Below are 14,767 nucleotides of genomic sequence, written 5' to 3' on the forward strand. Positions count from 1 at the left end.
ATAACGAGGGAGAATAGAGAAATCAAAATTATATTGTACCTAAAATGGGTTAAAGTGTATAAGAGCTGTAGACATTTTTATTTCCAGCTAATTTCTGGGTTTTTGGCTTTTATTGGAGGTTTGAGATTGCTAAATATCTGGCTGGGGAAGAAACGAAGCGTGGTGGTTTGCTAGGGCTGCCATAGCAAAGGGCCACAAACTGGGAGGCTTAAACAGCATAAATTTATGGTGTCACGGCTCTGGAGCCTCGTAGACCCAGACCTAGATGTCAGCAGGCTTGGGTTCTTCTGAGGTCTCTCTTCTTAGCTTGTGGATGGCTGTCTTCTTTGTGTCTTCATGTGGTCTTCCTTCCGGGTGCATCTACATCCTGATTTCCTTCTCTCATAAGGACACCAGTCATGTTGGATTAGGGTCCACTTGAGTGACTTCATTTTAACTTAATTACCTCTTTAAAAACCCTATTTCCAAATACAGTCACAGTAGTAGGAGTTAGAACTTCAACATAAAAATTTGGGGAAGACGCAGTTCAACCCATGATATGAAGAAGGTGTACCCTATTCCTTCTAACAGTGCTTTCTTTAGTGCTTTGAATTTATTTTCTTTTCCTTTTTATAAGATTTTATTTATCTACTTGAGAGAGAGAGAGAGAGAGATAGTGAGAGAGAGCATGAACAGGGTCGAGGGAGAGGGAGAAGCAGGCTCCCCACTGAGCAGGGAGCCGATGCAGGGCTCAATCCCAGGACCCTGGGATCATGACTCAAGTCGAAGGCAGATGCTGAACCGACTGAGCCACCCAGGTGCCCCTTGTGAGTTTATTTTTAATAGCTAAAGTATCTTAAGTTTAAAGGTTTTATTTTCCCTAGCAATATAAATATACACAAGAAACAAATTATTTTAAAGGAAACATATAATTAAGTGATGTGAATTATGCAGCCAGGAAATGATAATGGAATTTAAAGAAGGCAGTTATCACTATGGCCTACAGAACAGTTGTGGAAGCTGGGAGCCAAAAATGGGCTTAAGAATGGTCTGTTTTTTCAGTCTTATTCTTCTGTAGGTTTGAGTTCTACAGATACAAAATTTTATCACCTCACACTCACTTGTCCTCTTCCTCCCCCCCCCCTTTTTTTTAAGATTTCATTTATTTATTCATGAGAGACACAGAGAGAGAGGCAGAGACACAGGCAGAGGGAGAAGCAGGCTCCATGCAGGAGCCTGATGCGGGACTTGACCCCGGGTCCCCAGGATCACGCCCTGGGCCGAAGGCAGGCGCTAAACCACTGAGCCACCCAGGGATCCCCTCTCCTTTTCTTTATTCTTGGGAACTACAGAAAAATTTAGACAGCTTACTTTTCCATGGAATAGTTTGTGTGGAGCAACACTGATTTATTTCAAATGCTTTGTTTTATTAACGAGGAAAATGGGGCTCACAAGTGAAATGACTTGTCCTGGTTTCTGAACTAGGTTCCAGGTCTCTTGATTCTTACTACAATGTGCTGTTGAGTGCATTGTGCAACTATTTTAGTTAGAGAATGTTTCATTCGTGTTTTTAAGGACAAAGAAGATTTCTTCTCTATGTTGTATAACAATATAAAAAAACTGTAACATATAAATAATTTATATTATTTTTGCATTAGCCTCCCCTCTTAAATATTTCCAGCATTTTCAGTTATTTTTATTGCTATTCACTCATGTTTTGCTACATCATTTTGGAACTCATGTTAAAATCGTACCCCAACTAAGACCATAAGCAGCATAATACATTCTTCCTATAATATGGTATATATGTATATATCTATTTTTTATTTAGCTAAAATATTGTGAGTTGTATTTGTAGCCATAGGTGAACTTTAGTTAGTATTTTTGCTTAGATAAAGACTTACCCTTTACTCAGCCTTTAAAACAAGCCAAATCCTGACTGAGGAATCTCATAGTATTATACACAAAAATTGTAAAAGGTGAATATATTACTTCCATCCTATATAGCGCAAAACTGAGACTTAAAATGGTAATTACCTTCTCCAAAATCACATTGGGTAGCAAGTGGTGGACCTGAGCTGGGCTCTAGTCTGTCTGTCTCTGTTGGCTGCCTCTCTCATGATTATCACCTCAATAGTAAATGCTTCACAGACGACACCACTCCTCTGCATAAAGTCTCCAACAAGCATATCAGCGTAGCAGTGATCCCGGTGACAGTGCCACGGCCTGGTTACAGGGAAAACACAAAAACACCAGACCAGACGTGTGGAAGCAGAATTGTGCCTGTGGGGAGCAGGAGCTTACACGGGCATGTTACCTGCGGTGCGTTAGAGCACCCAGAGGAGGAGACTGTCCATAAAGAGGAACAATTACAATAAAGAGGAACAGTCACTGAACGTGAGAATCTCATTAACAGGCTCATGTGAAGCATCTTGGAGCCAAGTTCCTCCACTTTGCTGCCATTTTGCTATTGTGATTTCTAAATTTATGGGTTTTCTTGATTTCTATTTGTCAGTTTTTTTTTAATTGAGCATGCAGTTAATGGACACTTTTATGTGTATCTTTTTCTTAGTTTTTAGTTGTGGTAGCTAACATGTCTTTCAACATTTAAATTTCTTTTTTCTTTTCTGTGTATTTTCCTGTCTTTTGTATTTATAGCATCATTATCATCAAAATATGACATAGAGGTTGAAGTTTTCAACACAATAAGTAGATATAACCTAGAACTGTTTTGGTTACGGTATCAGGATCTATTGGGTTAAAAGTCACAGAAGTACCCCAATAAAAGTGGCTTAACAATGACAGACTTGACTTATTCAACATAAACTCTTGAGAAAGGCTGTTCTGGAACTGGAATGGTATCAAAGTTCTGTGTGGGCATTTCTGTGATTTTCTGGGCCTTCCCCTCAATCTTACAGGATTGCTGTAGTGGTTCTAAGTGTCCTATCCTTACATAATAACTTCAAAGGCAGGAAATGGTGAGGAGGGGTGAGGAGAGAGAGAGAGAGAGAGTAGGAAAAGGGCCTTCTCCCTAAATCACCCCTGTCCTTTTCAGGGAGAAAAACCTCTCCAAGAAGTGTCCTAGCAGACCTCCCTGTACCTTGTACTGCTTAGAACTGGGTTACATGCCTGTCCCAGAACCAGCCACTGGCAAAGCCAGGAGGATTGCCACAGTGGTGGAGCCTAATAACAATTCATTCCTGGGGTGGACACACCTTAAGCGCCCTTCCAGAATTGGAATTCTGGCTTCAGGGTAAAGGAAGACTGGCTTTTAGATAGGCAACAAATGGTGTTTGCCACAATTATTGAACTCTTTTAGTATGGGAAATGGGGAATCACAAATCTGATGAGCGCAAAGAAGGAACAAGTGGTGCGCAAGTATAAACAAGTGGTCCCAAGTATAAACTCAAGGGATTTAATGTAGTCTGGCCACTCCTTTTCAAAGAATTGATAATACAGCTACTACTGGAGAGTATTAGAAGTTAAGTAGGCAAAGGCAGAGGAAGCATATTATGTTTATATAGCCAAAAGGGGCATAGATATTCACTGCTGTTATTACTAGCCTTGGGTTTGGTGAAAGCCTTTGAATTACTTTTAAAGAAAGAAGAAATTCTTAGGCTTATAAATAGGTTCCTGAAGTATTGGTATTTCTGAATATTCTCCTATGTTAAGGGGACAGCAGAACAGGTTATTTGACCAGGATTGTCCTAGAAAGTCCTGCGTATGAAGTTGTCATATATGATTGACCTTATAGGCAGAAATCAGTCTGTTACTCCTTCTTCCCTCTAATAATTTCTGGAGTCAGAATCTTAGATTAGCATCAATTAAAAACACTAAGAACAGCACCCTCACTTTTCTACATGTTATCTAAAACCTTTTGGCACGCTGACTCCATCAACTTCATGTAGCTCATACTTACTTAATGATTCTCATTAAAAATTTTTTTTAAAGATTTTATTTTTATTTATTAGAGAGAGAGAGAGAGAGAGAGAGAGAGGCAGAGACAGGCAGAGGGAGAAGCAGGCTCCATGCAGGGAGCCCGACATGGGAATTCGATCCCGGGTCTCCAGGATCACATCCTGGGCTGAAAGCAGTGCTAAACTGCTGAGCCACCGGCGCTGCCCTAAAAAATTTTTAATGCAATTGGACCAAGCAAAAAGCAGCTTCTTTGACACTTTGTAGGTTCCTCATAAGAGACAATAAAATTTTTAAAAATAATAAAATAAATAAAAACTTTTGACTTCAATACACAGAACTTTCTGGACACTGAGTTATTTCCTATAAATAGAGAATGGTGGGGGATCCCTGGGTGGTTCAGCAGTTGAGCGCCTGCCTTCAGCCCAGGGCGTGATCCCAGAGTCCCGGGATAGAGTCCCACATCGATCTTCTCCCTCTGCCTGTGTCTCTGCCTCTCTCTCTCTGTGTCTCTCATGAAGAAATAAATTTAAAAATCTTAAAAAAAATAGAGAATAGTAGTTTTATAAATTTGTGCAGGAATGTAGAACTCTAACCGAAGACTAAAATTTCCTTCTTTTGAAAATCTACAGTTCTATTTCTATTATCAAAAGAATGTATGCATTATATACTTTAATTATCTTTAAAAATAATAATGATACTTAAATTCTCCTATTCTCAGATTTATAAAACTATTCAGGTTTAAAATTTTGGCAGTTTTAGTTTAAGCCTCTTTTTTTTTTTAGTGTGGTAATGTTGTTACAAGCGCTCCAACAGTAACAGGATTGCTGTGGTGCTACTATTATGTGTATACCTTCAGCATGAGGGGTGGTAGAAGGCTGATGTTCTGATATCAGCTTCTCGGAGGATCTAAGAATGGCTGCTTTAGCTCCTGGAATCACATCTACATTCCAGCCAGTGGGAAGAAGAGAGGGATGCAGCTCTGTGGAAGGGCCTGACTCAGATGCTATGCATACCACCTTCTGCTTTCATCCTTTTGGCAAGAGCTTAGTCACATGGTCACTAGTGGCTACAAGAGACTTAGGAAATATTGTGGGAAAAGTATCTTACTTAGGCAGCCTATGTGTCCTAAAACTAGGACATCTAAAACTCAGACAGAGTCTCTTTCTAAAATTAAGAAGTGGAGAATGGATATTGGAATACCATAGCAGTGTGCGCTGTAATATTTGCCATCTTTTGGTGATCGCCAGAGCCACTAGTTGAGTAGCTTTAAGCTCAGATGTGAGCATGTAATCAAGGGGTTAATTGAGTGTCTGTGGAAACACAACTCTATTTGTGCATCTTATATTCCACATAACCTTACTTCATGCATTTTTATATTCCTGCCATCTGGCTTAGTATGCTGCTGGGAATAAGCACATCATACATGGTTTGGAATGAATGGATGAACATCCCTTTCGGCCTTTCTTGTATAATCTGTATTCTGTGTGAAGTTTTTCACACTTGCCATTTGTTTATTCCCATCTGTACTTTAATTACTTTCTTAAAGAGCATTTAGAAGTAGAGATGATCACAGTCCTTAGTACAATAGAGACATAATTTGTGTCCTGTGTGTGTATGTGTGTAAGTAAAAATCTGAGAAATCTGAATGAACTTATACCATGGGACCAATTTTCCTTAACCCGCACCATGATAGTATTAACTCTCTTAGTAAATCTTAATTGTTAATGAAGTAGTTGTATGTTTCTTGAAGGTTCAGTACTGTGAGAATTCTAAAAATATTCTTGTTTTTAAACTGACACCTAACATCATTAATTAGTCTGTGAAGGTGTTTTCTCTGCACTTTGTGTGTATATTTTACATATTGACCAGCTATCTCTGGAGAAGGTAAGATGGTCTGAGGAATACCAGTCTTTTGATATGATTTTTTTTTTTAACATCTCAGAAGTGGCATTTTATAGAGTTTTTGGCCACTGAACCTATTTTTAGTTGTCGGTTAACTTACAGATTCATTTGTTCCTGTGCTAATTCCTACTACAATTTTTTAATGACTCTTAAATGCCACATGCTTGCAATAAATGTTGGGAATATGAAGACGGATGAGATGCAATCTGCATCTCTCTGAGTTTAGTGTCTGTGACACACAGTGTGGTGGTTTCTGTGCCAGGCCCCACACCATGGAGTAACTGAGAGGCAAGCAAGGAGCTCTGGGAGGCAAGGGGGCAGGCAAGGGGCTGTCAGAATTGTGGTAAGTCTTCATAGTTGAGTAAGAGTTCATTAGTAATGAGCTGTGGGGAGGGCATTGTAGGCTGAGGGTACTGGATGCAGGCTGATAATATGGCAACAGCTTCCTGGGGTGAGAGTGAAGGATACAGTGTGGATTAGAGATGGAGTAGGAGACCTGGAACCAGAGCCCCTCAGACACTATGTAGAGGAGTGTGAACTTGATATCCCTCAGTCAGTAGCCTTGAAACTTTTTCGTCTTTGACCCATAGTAGACATACCTTCTTACATGATGATTTATTACCAAGCCTGGTCTTACCACTTGCAGGGCCTGGGCATGGGATACAAGAGATACAAGAGATACAAGATACAAATGGGATACAAGAGAGCTAATTATTTAAGAAGTTATAAATCAAGGCAATAAACTATTACAAAACCCACCTTGGCAAATGCACCTTATAAGAGAAACAGTGAAAATTGTGTGTAAAGCCATTGATACCAAATAACAGAATAGTACTTTTAAAAATATTTATTTATTCATGAGAGACACAGAGAGAGAGAGGCAGAGACACAGGCAGAGGGAGAAGCAGGCTCCCTTCAGGAGCCTGATGTGGGACTCGATCCCAGGACCTGAGGCAAAGGTGGACACTCAACCACTGAGTCACCCAGATGCCCCCAGAATAGTACAAATGTAAAGTTAACTTAGACTTCCACCGAAAGACTATTATTCATCCTAGGGAACTGCAGGGATAATGGCAACTAGGCCAAGTGAGAGGAGAGGAGGAGAAGGCTCCCTCAGCCTTGTTTTCCACTGGCCGTGGGATCTGTCAGAGGACACCTCCTCTGTTTTCTTCTTCATGGGGTTGGGAAAAGGGAGAGCTCTTCTCTTTGTCCTGTCGTTGCCCCTTTTGTATTCCCACCAGCAGGCACCTGAGTGCCAAGGCCATCTAGACCGTGCCAACCTGGTCTAAGGGGCAATCTCTGGCCCCTAGGTGCTCCAGCTCCCCACTGTCTTGGAAGGGTTTGAATTAAGATTTCTCTGAACAGAAATGTGGAAGGATAGGGAGGGCACCTTTCCATGTCCTCTTTGTTCCCCCTTCTTCTGCCCTCAGGTCCAATTTCCCCCCTTCAAGCAATAGCTTTTGGCCACCCCTTGGGCTGGAGGTACACACACGCTAGTAGCACAACCCAACTTAAAGAAAGGACCTACCTAGGCTGTGGAAGCCAGCACAGGGCCATTTGGGTAGAGAATGCCACACACACACACACACACACACACACACGTGCGCGCCGCACAGGTACATACATACACCCAAGTTATACAGAATTGCGCATGTTCTCATTATGTGAAGTGCGTTTGTCTTCTTTTCCATTCCTTTTTCTTTTTAAGATTTTACTTATTTATTCATGAGAGACACAGAGAGAGAGAGAGGCAGAGACCCAGGCGGAGGGAGAAACAGGCTCCCTGCGGGGAGCCAGATGCGGGACTTGATCCCGGCGGCCTGTGATCACGCCCTGAGCCAAAGGCAGATGCTCAACCACTGAGCCACCCAGGCCTCCCATCTATCCTATTTCAGTTTTTAAAAAATACTAGTTGTAATCCACTAAATTAATTTTATAACCCACTAATTGGGTCCATTTGTGACCCAAGTTTGGAAAGCAGTGCTGTAGGTTTTGGTAATGTGATCAGATTAGTGTTTTGCAAACTTCTGGCAGCTGATGGGATAAAAGATTGGAAGGGAGGGTGTGATACCAGTTATGAGATCCTGAGCCAAAGGTAGTAGGCCCAGCGATGGTAAGAGTGAGAACAGAGAGGAGGAGAAGGTAGCAGAATCAGCAGGTCTTGGTGACTAACCTGACAATCGGGGGTGCAGGAGAACACTGGAACAATGTCATGATATCCGATTTCAATGTCATATTGCAGGGAGTTACATTTGAGGGAAAAGACTTTGAACTCAGCTTAATACATATATGGTTGGAGGTCCCAGTACAACAGTCAGGGTGTATGGCCTGTTAGTTGAGGTAAAGTAGGAACTGTAACAGGGCTTTTGGGTGTAGCAATAGGAAGCTAGTGATCAGCTTTAGCAAGGACACATCCATCGTAGGGGCTCAGGGGGTGAATGTATTGGAAGATCAAGGGGAGAAGACATGCAGTAGAGGGTGTAGCTTATCCTTCCGCGGGAAGAAAGTGGGATGCCAGGAGTAGGGCTGCGACCCGAAGAAGGGCACTGCCTTGGTGCCTGAGCACTTCCAGGCCAGGAGAGGACGGACAGGGAACCTGGGCATTGAGGACACAGCAGAGAGGAGTCAGCCCTCCCGCCCGGGGCCAGGCGAGAGAATGCATCTGAGCTCAGAGGTGGACAGACCCATAGCAGGAAGGTGGGCTCTTCCTTCTCATGCCAGCGGGAAGGATGTGTGCGGGGCCGGGGTCACCCGCAAGGGACAGTGGCGTCCAAGCGCCGGCAGGTGTGCAGCTGTGACCCCCGCGGAGGCCAGGCCAGCCCGCCGGCAGGAGGTCAGCGGGGGATACTCGAGCTCAGGGATGCTGGAAACAGAGAAGAGGCATGCGGCAGGGCCTTCCAGAACAGCAGGGAGGACAAAAAGCAAAAGTGGTCTGCACCTGAAGGAGGAGTCAGGGTGTCTAAGGATTGAGAGAAGACCGTGGATAGCCAGGGCTTGGGAAGAGTGTGCACCTGTCTCACAGCGCTGGTGTCGATAACCCTGGTGGTCACAATACCCTTTTTTTTTTTTTGGTTCTTTTCTTTTTGTTTTATTGACTTAGGTTAAGTATCAGGTGAAACTTTGAGAATACTTGAGAAAATGGGTTTTTAGGACAAAGGAAGCTGCTTCTTGCTTCTCCTTTTCCTCCTCTCTCCCCTTTGATGACTTCTCTTGAAACTAATTTAGGTAAAGAAAGCCACTGCTTCCAAAAGTGCTTTGGCACCCTGGCATAATTTCAAAGAAATCTCCTTTCCCACTTAGTTAACTACATTTCCCCAGGAAAAAAAACAAAATTCTTCTCTGTCAATGTAACATCCCTTAACAGGACTCCTGCTGGTGGGTTCTTGTATCTTGCTGTGGCAGCTGTGAACGTATATACTATTGATTGTTAATGTGTGATATAAATCCGACTGGAGCATGCCCACTAATTGGTTTGAGAGCTAGATATAGACAATGCTGTCTTATAGTAGCCTGTGTAGATAGGCCTAGTCATAGGGTTAATTCTGCTTGACAGCACATCAGCAGCATCTTGAGAGTAATTACCCAACAGAAGTTTTCCCACAGCCGAACTGAGAGCTTCAAAGGCTTCTGAATTTACAACCAGTATTAACCTATATCTGAAACATAATGTTCCCACAAGGGCTCAGGTTTTTTTTTCCCCTCCTTTTTATTAAATGTATGGGGTTACTAGGTTCATTTACTCAGTGAAGAACTTAGTGAAAAATTACTTGGTGTTGAATAATTGAAAATCTTTAATAATAAGTAAAGAGGATAAATTTAAATTTGAGTTTTTTATGGCTTTATTATATTACAGAAACAAGTTAATCTGCCTTTTTTTTTTTTTTGGTTCACAATTTATCCTCCTCCTCTCAAAACAAGTTAAAAAGTTAATATCGTTTTCATACTGTGCTATCTCTACAGATAATGTGCACATTCAGGGGACCTAGGATAATGCACACATCGAAAATAGTTAAAACAGATATGTATGTACATTTTAAAAAGCGATTTTCCCTGTTGACCAATGTACTGAAATCGATAACCATTGCATCCCCTCCCACAAAGCAACAGTTGCTTTTTAATAAGCGATTTTTATATCGTAAAAAATTTCTTTCTCTTTGCAGGTCAGAAAGCAAGTTTGACTCCGGTTCAGGTATGTTTACATTAGTAATGTTATTCTGAGTATATTTTATTTACATTATTCTCTGAGGAGTAACTCATCAGATCAAGAACCTTTTTGATTTTAAACAGACGAGGCAGCCTCTTTTCAAAACATGAACCCTACCTCAAAGCAGGGCTATTGGCTGCTTGGAATCATAACTTGAGATGTTCACTTTGGGATTCTTGATAGTTCTACAATAAGCCTTAAATGATCTATATCTGCAGAGTTTCATTTTAAAAGCAGAAGTGAAAGTTGTACATACTTACTGCTCAAAATAGAATATTATTCTCTCAGTAGACAAAGCATCTTGAGTAATTTTGAAGATTATGTGCAGGTGACTTGTCATCAGATACATTTAATCCAGCAAACTATTATATACATGCTGCTGAAGTGAGCACTAATCTAGAAATATGAAAACTATACAGAGATTTAGCCAATGGAAATAGAAGTTGTTAGTTTTTTAAAAATTTGTTTTGTTGGAGGGGGTGATGGAAAACTAAAAGCACCTTAAGCCATTATTTTTGTGTCTATCAAGAGAAAATTTACATTTTCAGAAACAGTGGCATATCAATCTCATTAGATGTCTTCTTTTCACTAAGCATGAATGTAGCTATATAATCCTTAGGTTTGACTGTGTCTTTATGTCATTTGCTGAGATTTATGGGCTCCAGAGTGTCTAATGGTGTTTATAATTAAAGCGCAAAAATGGTCTCATATTCGTACAAAGGAATTATGCCCTTTGGTGAACTGTTAATAGATAAATAAACATGGATTTTTCAATTCTAGGAGAAAATAATTTGCAAAGAATCATACAATTTATTGAATTTAAAAGTAACACTCTTACTCTGGTTTGAGTTCCATTATGTTTTAACTTAAAAATGTTTTCGTTTATTATGTTTACAAAGGAACTAAGGACTATATATTCTTTTTGATCATGGTGTTAAGGAGCTAATGTGCTTTTCTTCTTTAAAAGCTTTCTTTTATTGTATGCCTTTATGAGTGCCTCCAACTGGTGAGACTCTTTAAGTATGAAGTCTATACATTTGAGTTAACAATTTTACCTGATTTGAGAGCCATGATTTCAGAAATCTTTCCATTCTGTGTGTTCTTGGGCTTCTGAATCACATCTGACAGTGAGAACATAAGATAAACATTTCTGGTTTTCAAGATTGGCTAAATGGAGACTAAAGACATGGTGGCAGTATATCAATGATTTGACTTTTTTTGATTCATAGGAGGTGATCCAAAATAAGGTGAAAAGTCTTTGTCATTTTTTTAGATATTAAAATCTTTATGTATAATAAAAAATAAATGAAGAAAATTGATGGAGAATGATTTTTTACATAAAAGTTGGATGTCTTTTTATATCATTGCTAGTAAGTCACCAGATATTTATTAAGAGCCTATTTTGCCATGATTTGATTTAATTCCCTAAAGGTCAGAAACTGGTTTTAGGATATAGGAACATAGCTCTTAAAAATGGAAAAGCCCACCAGGTTCATTTTGAAGGTGAAACCTGGAAATAGTGTACAAAATTGAAATATTAGGCAGCTATTGTCAAAGTCAGAAAATTTATGTTGAATTTTCAAATCCAAATTAAAGTATGCTGCTATATTCCTGTAGTGATAGTTATAGCATCTGTACAGGCACACATCTTTCTTGTGACCAAAGATTGTGTTCATGATTTTTATTTTTTCCAAGTCCTAATTTTTAAAAAAATGTTTATCATGGACAACATCTGTATGTCTTTGAAAACTACAAAGTTCTGTACTCTGAAAAATCTTAAAGGGAATACTGATTAAAAGTTTATTTATTCTTTTAATTTTGAATTTAAATATGTTGTGGAAAGAATTCAGATGGTCAAATTAAGAAACAGGTAATTATGTTTTCTTATAAGCTCTTTTAGCTTAGTATCGAATGAGGGAATCATGACAAAGGAAGCTAGAACTGTGTTCTTTGGCATGCTATATCATGCAAATTTTGGTTAGAAATAAGATGGTATATTGGAACAATTAAATGTATGACTTTAATAGGTTCAGATTCTCTATTGTTCATCAAATACAGAAAGTAAACTAGCTCTGCTTAATGTTGTATACAGCTGTAACAGTGTTCCTGACAAAGTAAGATTTTTAAATGAAGGAAGATGCCAATCTTACTAAGAAAAAAAACACTTAAAAATAAATAGTATGGTCAATGACTAGCCATAGAGGAAAATATTTCAAAGTAAAATTTTACATATATATATATATATATATATATATATATATATATATATATATATACATGTATATGTATCTCCCCTCCCAAGGAAGGAGCTCAGCTTATGCAGAGCTTACTGCACATTTGCAATTTGTGTAAATGAGTTTCTTACTGTGGAGTGAGATTCATGAGGAGGGAAGGAAAGTTTTCATTGTCAGCACACGGTGAAAAATGTCAGTTGTTGAATACATATCCAAACGATCAACCTAGAGAGTGATTTAAATTTTTTTAAATCAAAATTGTATCAATTTTTTTCCTACAAAAGCAAATCCACAAACAGATTGTTTTTTTTAAGTTTCAAAAATTTTATAATGAAATATTTCAACTACATATAAAAATAGAGTGTGATATAATGAACATCCATATATCCATCATCTAGATTTTACTATTATTAATAATTTGCCATATTCATTTCACTTTTCTTTTTTTGCTTGAAATATTTTAAACTAAAATACAAACATTTCATGTCATTTTTAAAGCCTGAAGATCATAGATTGCCTTGACTTAGTGAAAGAGATCAACTATTTTTTTTTTGAGGTTTTTGTCTCAGAAATATGACTCACAGATTTTTATGGAAAGGATCGTGACATTACCATGTCTACATTCAGCTAAAGAGACATCAAAAGTTCTATTTGTGGTGAAGGTTAGGAAAACCTTCAAGCAGACGGTAGCAGCATTGAGTTAATTCTGACCCAAGAACCCCAGGAATGTTCTGTCCTCAAGATTAATTCGATTAACACTCTAGCTATATGTCCTCTGTGTTGTGAGGTACATACTGATTAAACTCTTTTCTGTTGGTTTATAACTCAATCACCTCAAGTTTTTGGCTTTGCTGATTGAGAGCAATCAACCTACCTTCTTTCCAAAGGAGTTTAATACTGTTTCCCAGTTGATGTAATAATCTTGCTTGCCTGCAATCGTGTGTAGTTGGTGATTTTACTAATAGAGTTAAACAGACTTCCTTTTATGTTCAGAAGTAGCAAGAAGCTCTGCTCTTCTCCCCACCTCCCAAGAAGGGAAATTAGTTGATGCTAGAGGAAGCAGAGCACTGAGTTTAATGTAGTGATTAAACATGAAAGCTATATATCAAATCTCAGGAGAAACATGCTTTTGAAAGAGGCAGGGAACTGTGGAGCATATTGCATGATAGGCTATGTAAACAGAGCCCTGGAGGTCAGTGTGTGGATGCAAACCAATTAAATAAAGAAATTACTGGCTTTGCTTTCTATCATCTGGATGGGGAGGATCACAAGTTAACATGCACAGGGTTGAAGTGTAAACTTTGCTTGAATAAGTTATAGGCACCTCTGGAAACGTCATTAACTCTTTCAATTCACTACCAAGTGTTTTTGTTGTTGCTTTTAAGATTTAACCAAAAGAAGTTAAAAACAAAAACAACATACATGCTCTCTTCGCCCTTCTGTACACATCCATTAGCAAAGGTGCTAGTGATGAGTAGAATGGAAGAGAAAGCAAAGGACGAACTGCTGAGAAGAGCAGAGTTGACTGTGCAGTCAGATTTCAAGAACGTGCACATGTCTTTTGAAAACAACCCATTTGGAAAAGCAGAGCTCTTGCAGAATAACTGAAAAAATATGTTTTCTTCTTCTCCTCAATTCTGGGTATAAGGCAAAGATGTAGTTGGAATTTACCAGTCACTACAAAACATCAGGATACTGTTATTTCTGTTCTATTAAAGCAGAATAGTTCTTCTGACCAAGAAGAACCCTAAGCCTATAAATTAATAACTATATGTTAAGGACTGCCTGGAGTTTAATTCTGTGTTCTTAACCTTCTCAGGCAACGTTTGGATGAGAAAATAAAATCTCAAGTTAAAATGGTATAGTTTCATGGTCCATAAACATTCAAAACAAAGATTTTTTTTTCTTTCTTCTGTAGAGTCATGTTGGCTGAGAAAGTGAATAAGCTTATGTTTAGTGCTTGTTGATTCTGGGCTGCTCGGAATAGCTTTACTAAGGAAATGGGCTCATAGAACACAGCAACTCAAAGGTATAAGATTTCATGAAAGCAAATTATGGAGGATTAAGAAACCTAATGAGCATGGTTTAGTGTGGAGAGTAGAGGAGGGAGCTCACTATTAAATAAAACCCAAGAGTGTACAAGGTTAGGAGATCCTAAAAGACACGATAATAAAAGGCACAACAGAATATAATTATCTTGAAGAAAAAAAAAAAACAAAAAACCAGAGGAACAAAAAGCAGCTAGTGTCGCTTTTAAGATCTGTATAAAAAGGACTCTACACTAGGGTAAGGAAATCAAAGAATATAATCAGTTCAAGCTTGAGGCAAAAACATAAGGGCAGTGCAAAATACAGTGGACTGTTAATGGTGGTCACTAAGTTGAAGGGAAATGAGGAATTTGAATATAGTAGAACTAGAGTTTTGAAAGCTTGTGAGCAAATGAGACAGGCTGCCTCGCATAGTAAGTCTTTCTCAAGAAATGTTAATAAAGGAAACATTTCCAGAATCTTACCAATGTGGAGATTATGTT

General features: G+C 38.9%; 1 protein-coding gene across 7 annotated transcripts in view; it reads left to right on the forward strand.

Annotated features, from left to right (window-relative positions):
* Positions 1-14,767, forward strand: part of MSRB3 (methionine sulfoxide reductase B3) — a 178,419-nt gene that overhangs the window by 76,469 nt on the left and 87,183 nt on the right. For all 7 annotated transcript variants that reach the window (XM_072843137.1, XM_072843139.1, XM_072843140.1 and 4 more), the window contains one exon: positions 9,960-9,988. In XM_072843137.1, coding sequence (XP_072699238.1) covers positions 9,960-9,988 — 29 coding nt within the window. The remainder of the gene's footprint in view (positions 1-9,959; positions 9,989-14,767) is intronic.

The sequence above is a fragment of the Canis lupus genome, chromosome 11 (genome assembly GCF_048164855.1).
Source record: "Canis lupus baileyi chromosome 11, mCanLup2.hap1, whole genome shotgun sequence".
In the NCBI taxonomy this organism is placed as follows: Eukaryota; Metazoa; Chordata; class Mammalia; order Carnivora; family Canidae; genus Canis; species Canis lupus.